The 10,907-nt window shown below is 35.4% G+C and overlaps 1 protein-coding gene across 3 annotated transcripts in view; it reads left to right on the top strand.

Moving 5' to 3' along the window:
* The first annotated feature begins 4,528 nt into the window (after positions 1-4,528).
* The window catches only part of IKZF1 (IKAROS family zinc finger 1), a 147,835-nt gene continuing 141,456 nt past the window's right edge, over positions 4,529-10,907 (top strand). For all 3 annotated transcript variants that reach the window (XM_088445624.1, XM_088445622.1, XM_088445621.1), the window contains exon 1: positions 4,529-4,670. In XM_088445624.1, coding sequence (XP_088301750.1) covers positions 4,529-4,670 — 142 coding nt within the window. The remainder of the gene's footprint in view (positions 4,671-10,907) is intronic.

The following is a 10,907-nucleotide window of genomic DNA, read 5'->3' as shown; positions in this document are numbered from 1 at the left end:
TTCGCAGCTCCTTACTTATCTCCCAGTGGGTCCTCCTCCCCTCCTGCTAGGCTCTGTCATGTGCTTTAGCAGTGGGAGCCGTTGGAGGCATCCACTCCGCCTCCCACTACACATGTTTGTGTCTATTCATTTGAAAAGCAGCTGTCCCCACAATCTCTAACATGCTGATCCTGCTGCTGATCCTGTATCTGCCCAGCAATGTTAGTGCACATGTGCACAGAGCGAGCTGATCGTGCAAATGGATCTGAATGGATTCCTCCTTGTAACCCTTGGACTCCTTCCCACAGAAAGGAGTGGGGCTTTGAGAATGGATACCATCTTCAGAAATCAAATTCCAAATATTACGTATCACTTCGTGGATGATCAGTGAGCAGGTCATTTCCGTGAGATCTCCTGTGTTACTGCTTTAATGAATGGGGCCAGCACCTAAAGTTTTACAAAAGTGAAAAAAAATTATATTTTTACCTTCTGATAAGAATAATGATTAAAATGGTTAAAATCTTAATCATTATATAAATAATGTAATAGGGTTTACAAATTGTTGTGATAATTGAGGAATATGCTTTAACATAAATATAATTTCTAGGATTATATGGTATTTTCTTACATGCTCGATCATATCTAGTAACAAAAAATAGTAAAATATGCAACAAAAGAAAAGAAAGAAATTACTGTACAGTAGCTTATCATACCAACTACCATACTTTACAAACTGTTCATTTACTGTTATCTTTCGTTTTTGGTCATAATAGTAAACTCTATCCTTTCAATATATACTTATTCATAGTTCCTCATATCTCATGCCACACATAATATCCCTTTATATTGTGCACACATATGACCAAAGATATATACTGTATATTTTATGTTCCAGTGTATGTAAGTAATAATGATATTAGTACAGGGATGGGGAACCTCATGCCCGGGGGCCGTATAAGGCCTGCGGAGTCATTTGGTCTGGCCCTCGGAGCATTTCTCTGCTAGCCTCATCTGGCTACCAGGGTGCCACTAGGAGCATCCTTAGGACGCTTCAGACTGTCACACCGCTGCCCTTACAGCTCTCCTGAGGATGCTCCGGGCAATGCTGTAATCACCGGTGATTGTGGCCCCGCCCTGTGTGACATCACATGGAGGGAGCGTGGCCTACACCGGGCCCGCAAATAATGTTATATATATCAGAATGGCCCTCAGCAGAAAAAAGGTTCCCCACCCCTGTATTAGTAGTAATAATAATAATAATAATAATAATAATAATAATAATAATAATAATAATAATAAAGACTCTCAACAGCCAAACAATTTTATTTTAACATTACTTTTAAGCAAAGATATAATTTTGTTAACATGAGTCCGGTAACTACTTTTATGAAGCACCTGTACTGAGAGAGCTGTGTCTGCTAGTAGAAGAATGTTAAAGTAGATAATTTCATTGTAGTGTGGGAAGAGAGGAAAAACAGGAATGATGAAATCAGTAGGGAACAAGCAAATCTTGGAAATGTTGTAATGAATATCCTGTCTGGGGTAACTTCATTAGATGTCATGTTGCTCAAAATTTCTGGATCAATCTACTAAAGCTATTGAAGAGGTATCGCTTGTATTTCCACTTAGGAAGTGATCTTTCAGAATTCTTATTCATTCTTCCCCTTACTGTGACTGTCAATAACAAAAATCCTCCCTGCAAACAACATTTCCACACTGTGTAATAGGATTTTAACATGTGGAATCAGATTGTGTAGTGATGCACAGACCTGGGAGTGATAAAAGGTAACTGTGGACTTTGCTCTTCATATGCTAATTACAGACTAAGTCTAAATAAAGGAAATGCACATGATACAGTTACAAATGTTGCCTAATCTCTTTGGAAAAAAAATAGCAACTTTGAGGCAGAAGCTTGAGACAAAGGTTTCCCAAATCACAAGCGCAATTTTCCAAAAGCATCAATTGTAACCATAAGCAGAGCGGCTACTATCTTAAAATGGGTATAGTATATTAGGTTGACAAGCATTAGGTTGACATGAGAAAGTCAACATTCAGCATGTCAACATGTTTAGCATGCAATCATCATGTGTACATGCAATGTTGACATGATAAAGTCGACTCAACGTCCCTGGTGGCACAGCAATTACTTACCTGGTCCCGACGGCTGCAGTGGCTCCAGAGTCTTCTTCTGGGTTCCGGCGGCCATGTGACCAGCACTTTCAGTGGTGACCTGCGCCGAACGGCAGTTCAGGTGAGTTTTCTCCCCACTATTGTTAACCCTAATTCCTAACCCTCACCCTAGTGCATAAACCTAGCCTCCCCCCCCCCGCAGCCTAACCCTAACCCTCCTGCAGCCTAACCATAACACTCCTCCACCCGCAGCCTAACCCTAACCTCTCCTTACAGCCTAACCCTAGTCACTCAGCGTAGCCTATCCCTAGCCATTGGCATTCTGAAACTGTTGACATTTCACATGAGGACATTTCAGATGTCGACAATGTGAACATGTCAACAATCTGAGCACATCGGCATGGTGCATGTAAACATATTGACTCATGTCGACAACCTAGTGGTGTCGACATTTTGAAAATCGACATGGTGACTGTAGTCCATGTGAATGGATTCTCTTAAGATGCATGTCAGTCGGCAATAGTATTGTTTGTACCTAGTTTATCTTATACACAATTTATTTTATTGGATATAGACAAATTCGATATTAGGCATTAATAAAACTGGTTAAACCTTTGGGGAAAAAAAATATTTTTTTATGGGGCTCATTGTGGAGGCACCTGTCTCCAGTACCTGCGGCTATGCAAATTCCCCAAATGATCGCAAATTAAGGACAACAGGTTCTGATCCCTGGATGGTTGGACAAAGCCATAAACTCGCTATTTTCCTACCAAAAGCGTAACGATTATTAATTATCCCTTTTGCTGCACTCAGCTTATGTTAAAATGGCTCCATCACACCTATACAGGTGCAAAAAGACATAATACATGAACAGCATGGTGACACTGCAATTAGTATTGTTGTGTCACAGACCTGAGATCTCGAGTTCAATTCATGACCAAAACCCAATCTGTGTGGAAAATGTATGTTCTCCCCGTGTTAGTGTGGGATTCCACTGAGTGTTCTAGTTTTCTTCCACATTCCAAAAACATACACAGTAGGTAGGTTAATTGTATTCTGCCAAAAAAATGTCTTAGTGTGTGTGTCTGTGTGCTTGTGTGTTCGGGAATTTACACTGTAAGCTCCAGTGAGGCAGGGACTAATGTGAGTGACAAAATATTCTCAGTACTGCATTGGATAAAATAGTGGTGCCATATAAACAATAATAAACAATAATAATAATAATAATAATAATAATAATAATAATAATAATAATACTAAATGGCAGAATTTCACAAATCTGCATATGTGCATGTAGATGTGCCCACTTTCTGGGCATGCAATGAACAAAATCACACAATTTACAGAACTGTTGTATTACTCACTGTGGGCCATATTTATCAATTATCGGATTTTAGACCCAATATTGTAATTTCTTATTGCTGCTATTCTCATCAATAAGAAATTATATACCTTTCAAATATATCAAAAGTCACACACAGGGAAAGGGGCTCCGAAGGTGCCCATCCATGCGGTGTGTTCGGAGTCAGGTGACACATCAGCAGTCACTTTATTCCTCTATAGAGATCCCCGAGCGCTACTGGGCATGCACAGTCTGCTGACCACACATGTGCGGTGCCCATTGCCGGGGAGGGTTCCAGATGAAACCTCTCCCGGTAATATTTTAGAAATGTAGCCCATAAGCCACAGCCCATAGGCTGCATTGGGCTAACACCCGTTATCGCATTCCGGAGCTTGGTGAATATGACAGCTTCGCAGCCCCCATACAATTGAGAGCTGAGGCTGCTGATGGAAACTTCTGGACTGCAGCAGATATGGAAATATGTGGTCCCTCCATGGTACATTCGGGGGAACACTTGATATTTCTGAGTATCCCCTGTAAACAATTGTTTTCGGGGAAAATCCTGCAAATATTATTTGATAAATAATAGGCCCCTGTGCATCAGTCCCATTCTATCTAACACCTATAGATACAGTATATGGCAGTAATAGTTTTGCTTGGTGGTTAATACACAGTTACGATAGTGATTTTGGGATATTTGAGTAATGTATTCAGGCACAACATATAAAGCGCTGTCTTTTTGCTTAACTTTGTTTTATTATCATAGCCCAGTCTCCTAGAGAACGTATTAGAACTAAATAAACTCAGGCATAATGGGCAATGAAGCTGTCCATAACACAGTGCTGAAAAGGGAAAGCTAATGGGGACTAACAACGCACTTCTTATGTCCAGTTAGAGAAAGAAGTCCCCCCGGGGAGGGTGTGTTTCCCTGTGACAGGCAGGCACATCATCAGTCACTACTCTGCCTCTCCTGTCCCCATGGTACACGCAGGCAAGCCTCCTAATAAATGGCAGCGGCCGGCAGCAACGCAGTACAGGACATGCCAGGCACCGGGCTAGGCTGCTGCTTCTGCTGTCATGTTACACTGGAATGAGGAAGTGGAGTGGAGAGGGGTGGGACTGAGACCTGAGCTTCATCCTGCGGCGCCGCTCACAGCAGCACATGGAGCAGCTACAGGGGACTGGGAGAGCTGTCTACAGCCAGCCCACGGGAGAGCAGGTAATGCATGCATACTGCACATGGCTTCTCTGTACTGCTATTTCTGCGTTACTAAGCTGCAATGGGATTGCACTGATCAATGCTCTGCACTCTGTCCCGATTTATCTACACGATGATGAATCTTTAATATTAACAGTAATAAAAAATAAATGAATGTTCATCCAATATTAATATTTGCCTATACACTAATTCAGCCTATCAGCATTTCAAGTATGCATTTCTATCACGTACAATATAAAATAGTTAAAAGAAATGTACCTTAAATACTTTTAATGCAAGATTCCAAAGGTATTTTTGTTCTTTTACAATAGTACAAGTGTAATGGCCATATCGTTATATACAAACAAGACAACTGTTACTCACGTGTTACATGGCACAACTCAAGACATATCCAAGTACTTTCAGCTTATAAAATAGTTGTTTATTCTTTGTATAGCAAAATATATGATATAGCAGCTACAAGTGCCCTTCCTTGTCTGTGACATCCAAATAAGATGTACTATATTATATAATATGAGTAAACGTAAGCTCCTACACTGTGTAACTATAAGAGTGTAAATGTGTATAATGTTTTGCTTTCTGCATTCATTTTCGCTAAGACATATTTGCTATGTTATGTAGCAGCTTGACCACAATATAATAAATACGGTACACATTCATCATGACGACATGCAGAATATCGACACCAGAATGTCAACATAGTCTGAATGTTGACAAATACACATTGTTTTGCTTACATACACAATTTAAGACTTCATTAATTATTTAAGTATAATGTTTTTGCTTTCTTCCCAATTATATTCAACGATTACTATTGACTGTTATAAATGTGTCTTTGAATAGTCTGTCAGATCTGGAGGAAATAAGGATAAACATCTTTATAAGTGTGAGCTTTTACTATAAGTAGTACTAACTACAGGAAAGCATTTTCACATGCAGTATTTTTTGTCACATGCATAAAACTGCTACTGACTGGATTGTAACTTAATCACAGACACAAACTTGCTACCAGTCAACAGGTTGCATGAGAACAGTCCCCACCCTCTTATGATCTTATCGGTGTACAACTTTAGGGTACAGTCTTTTTCTGAATGCACGAAAACTTACAACAAATGTAAGGTCAATACATACAACATATATATATATATATATATATATATATATATATATATATATATATTATATTATCGTGAGAGACATTTGTGTGCAGTTGCATACTTAAATATGTGTACAAAATTGAGAAGGTTTTTCAATTTAACTTTATATTTTCAGTCTTTTCAATATTTTTAATTTTATGCCTAGAGAAAACACTAAGGATAAACATTCAGTCATGCAGAAAATAACTCATGATAACAAAAATCTAACTTGTATGAATGAAACTTTACATGCGGTTTGGAGCAATATTTATATAATCTATAAATATTTAGGTCAATAAATGTTAATCATATTTTGAGTAACACTGTCAAAACGAGCCTGCTATGCAGTTGTATGTTTCCCCATTACTTTGTGCAATAACACAAAAATTCAGATTTTCATTGCTCTACTCTACACGGCATTCTGTAATATACTGTATTACACTATTTTTTCTATAAAATTATTCTTGTTAAAAAAAATAGTTATATATATATATATATAATTGTTTTTTTGTTTGTTTTCTTTTTTCTTTATGCATATGGAGTTGTTGTATGTGACTTTTTGCACTTTTTTTAGTTGAATTTGCCAAATTGATCTGAAAAGTGAACAAGCGAATAGGAATGACAGTTTAGGCCAAATACAAATCTAATTAAATAACCCTATATATGCATGTAAATATTTTAGTATTTGTATAAAGCAAAAGTTTTGCCCTTGTTTTGTCACCATGAAGTTAATATAACATATGCATTGTTTACTCAGCTTAGTTTTAAAGTAGCTTTAGAAATTGAGTAATATACAGTTGTTCTTCTTGTTATTATTGCAGATGATCATTAGATAATGTGGTATTTGCTTATTATAAAGGGGATCATTGTTTTGTTAAATGCAATTTATTGGTAGGGTTCATTATAAAACAGAGAACAGTATAAGAACAAGGATAATTTATTTTTGTACTAATAGTTTATGTAAGTTTTCTGCCACTTGTAGCAAAGAGACATGTAATAATCAATATGTATTTCATATCAATTACAACTTTATTCTAGTTGGAATATAGTATAAAAAATAGGCACATATAAAAATAAATCAATCTATCTATCTATCTATCTATCTATCTATCTATCTATCTATCTATCTATCTGTCTATCTATTTATTAATCTATCTATATGATTGTTTTAAAAAGCCATACTTCAAAAACAAATTCAAATTAACAATATAAAAACCATTATAACACAAACAGTTAAAAAAGTAACAGCAGTATGTTAATTGAGCCATTTCAGTATTAATGCAGAAAATGTGTGATTATCACATATTAGATGTTTACAACTTGCATAGATGTTGATAGATATATTGTAGTATATATCCATAGTGATAATGTCTGTATACTCCAGACAAACTAAGGGAAAATATGCAAAAGAGTATTATTTCAAATGGAGAAATAGGGAACACAATGAACTGGGTGGTTTACGGAAGTTGTGAAAGAAAACCGTATAGATAAGAAAGTGGAATGAATTTAATTACAATAACAAAGTACTCTGAGAATACACATGTTGACTGCAATACAGTATGTATCACCAAACACATTCAGAATACTGAAATAGAAAATATAAGTCGTATGTTCATTGTAATGCAGACTGGAAATGTGATGTAATATTTGTGAGAACTGTTACAGGTCCTTGTGAAAAAGAAACATATAAACTTATTTATGACAAAAATGGCTTAAAAGAGCAGACTAAAAACTTTAGTTGCACTCAATACAGTAGTTTTTTTTAACATAGCACCCCTTTTTCTCTTCATTGTCATCTTATGGTTCTTTTTTTTTCTTTTGCATTCAAAGAGTATCATATCAGCCATAATGATGCTGTAGGGGCAGAACACTTGGAAAAGTTTCCATATAAGTACTGTAATGTAAATAATCATGAATATATACAAATGAGGCAACAACATGCATGTATCAACAATAGGTAAGACAAACGCACTAATTAGCATTACAATTTACCATGTAATACTAATATAAACAGACAAAACTTTGCTTGTGTTCCAGATATTATCAAATTTGGGAAAAATTAAAAGAAATGTTCAGGGACACTTTTAATTTATCAAAGCATGTTTTGCGGGATATGGTTTTGTAGGACCGTAGAACTTTACAATACCAATCATATGATTCCTGATGTTGATTATAACATACCTTTTGATTGTAAATACCCCTACTCAATAAATATTAATTTGCACAGCCAGAATATAATTTATATGTTAAACATTTTCAGGGATAAATCTTTAAAACCTGGGACTATCCCTGGAATTTAGGGACACTTATCAACTATGCTATACATATGCACATGTGCATACACTGTACCTTTCTGTCACAGTTTAACATTACAGACAACTTTCCAGATAAAGCTACAAACACACAGTATAACACTAAAATTCACAAAAACAATCAGGTGCTTCATAACTGCAGATGTTTTTACAAATAGGGTTTAATAACAGTCATATAAAAATTCAAAAAAGATTGCAAACATGAAAATAAAACTTCGATGCAACTTTAAAAAAAATGGCAGTACAATTAAAAATAAAGTTTTAAGTAATTAATATAGATGTGTTTTTGTTTTTTGTTTGAGATTTCTGATTAGTATTCATAGAGCAAGGTATGCTAATATGTATATGTTAAATACATAAACAAGTATATATCTATTAAAAAGTATATACTAAGGATATATACATATCACAGGATTTATGCACTTTTCCATCATACAAGCAAAATATAGGCAACCTGATCTGCCTCTATATGTTCCTTTTTTTATTTGAAGAAACTTCCTTGGAAGTTGGATTCTAAGTCACTTTTTTTCCCTGCCATCCCATATTATAACTTTTTTGGTTTCTTTTCTAGTGTCTCAACCCATTGTTCGCTTGTCAAATGTGTGTCTATTTCATAAATATTATATAACTTTACCTGTATTTTAAGTTGCTATCAGTTTTCATTAACTGAGGTGCAAAAATGTCTACTCTTAAATATCCCATCTAGAAGTTATAGTTTACAAGCAGCTGGGAGCTACTGTACTGGTGTTCCCCAATTAATATGTTGGGACACTTTTATGTGTCACTCTAGGGCTGAAAGTGTTGCAATAATTTAGTTGTTAGGAAATATGTCCTAAAGAAGTTGAACTCATGCAATTTGGATGTTATGTAAACTTTTTTTCTTCATTTAAATAAAAGTTAACCCTGCGAAATGTAGATTTCTTTTTAATGTACTTGTGTTTCTTTATGGTCAGCAGTTTAATTATTACAAAATGTTAACATTTATATGTAATGAAAACAAAAAAAATATGTGAAAAAGATGTTAGCATTGTGTTTTTACAACATCAAAATATGTGGGATCCATTGCCTTAATCTATCCTATGACACTTTGAAATCAAAATGGTTACATAATAAAAGTTTAGCTTGAAATTTTGTTCAGGTGGACACCAACATAAAACATAAATAACTATTATATACTGCAATATAATTGTAGTATATAGACCACTATAATAATAAAAAAACACAATTTAGTAATATTTATTATATATTGACATTTCTATAATCCATTTAAATAGATCAGTAATGTAAAAATTTCAATATTTACTGATGTGTAGTTTTAGCACATATATTGTCTACAGAGCCAAGTTATATAATGTAGTACACTGGTAAAATGGTAGTGTGTTTAACGCCCCATACCAGTTTACGTCAAAATGTATGCTTTTATTAGCATCAGTAAAAAAATGTAAACAGGTAATTTATGCTGGATGTCACAGAAGCACAGTTCTGGCACCTCGCTTGTCCACTTGGTGTTTTACAAACAATGTTTAATATTATTCCAGCATATGGTGAACATTTTTTAGTTCCACACTTATTTTTAAATAACCTAATAAGTGCTTGGTTTGGTAATGATTGATTCAAATGACACCATACCAGCTAGCATTAGGAAGGTTTGCATTCTGGAACCAATTCTAGAATGCTTTATGCAGTATTTACTCTTCACTGCAAGTAAATGCTTTGTGGTTATTGGAGTGATATCCATTGACTCACTGGCTACAAAAGCTCCTTACCACCACATGTCAAATGTTATAGCATTTGACTTGTAGTGTGACTTGCGTTTAATACAACATCACTGGGTAACCAGGCTAAAGCTGTAGCAAATGACAGACAATGGGTGTGATTATAATCCCAAAATAACATTTCTAACAAAACAAATTTAAATAATGTTTTGTTGCTTCTCAAGAAAATGAATGATTTGACATAGGTAAAGGCCCCAAAGGTAGATCTTAGTTTGGTAGTTTTGAAAAACATGCAGATCGCCAAGGACATGTAAACACAAACTGGCTCTATATTAGTATTTCAGTAGAGAAGAGAAAAAACACACAAATGGCAAGCAGGTGTCCTGTCCAGAGATGCTACAACTTGATGCAAAACCTTTCGTTGAATCATTACACAAATTTGAAAATTCAACCAAATTTCTTTGTTCTTTTAATAAGAAATCTTGAGCTAAATTATATAAAGTTAAAGAGATTCCACCATGGTTGAACTGGTTTTACTATGTTTGAGCCAGTTTACATGTGGCAAAGCCATATTGTACAGTTTGGGCAAAAAAAAAAAAAAACATTAACATTTTTTAACTATTAAAAATACTTAAAAACGTTAATTTTGATGTTGATAGCAAAGGTGATCAGTGAACTTTGAATAAGATCTGCAAATGCATTCTGCATTGGTCGGATGTGAATGGTGCATGCAAGCTGAATATTTCAAATCACAAATTCACAGTGTCAGAGTCTAAAGACGCACATCCACTACCTGATTAAACAGAGCGATTGAACGATAACGACATCGTTATCATTCAATCGCTCGTTTTTCGGGCACAAATCGGGCATGCAAATGTTGGAAACAACCAGTGATACACGCTTGCGCTGGTTGTTTCCTACATAAACCTTTGCCTCAACATGCCGGTCAGTCTGCCGATAGTGACAGATTGGCCATGTTCGGGGATGATGGAGGGAGTCTACACTGAACGATATATGGTTCAGTGTAGGCACTGCACAGTTCACTGGAAGACTGAACGAAAACGATATTGTTGC

The sequence above is a fragment of the Taudactylus pleione genome, unplaced genomic scaffold, assembly GCF_031769625.1.
Source record: "Taudactylus pleione unplaced genomic scaffold, aTauple2 ptg000386l, whole genome shotgun sequence".
Classification (NCBI taxonomy): Eukaryota; Metazoa; Chordata; class Amphibia; order Anura; family Myobatrachidae; genus Taudactylus; species Taudactylus pleione.
The sequence above is the reverse complement of the archived record's forward strand: the minus strand, read 5'-3'. Positions and strand labels throughout refer to the sequence as shown.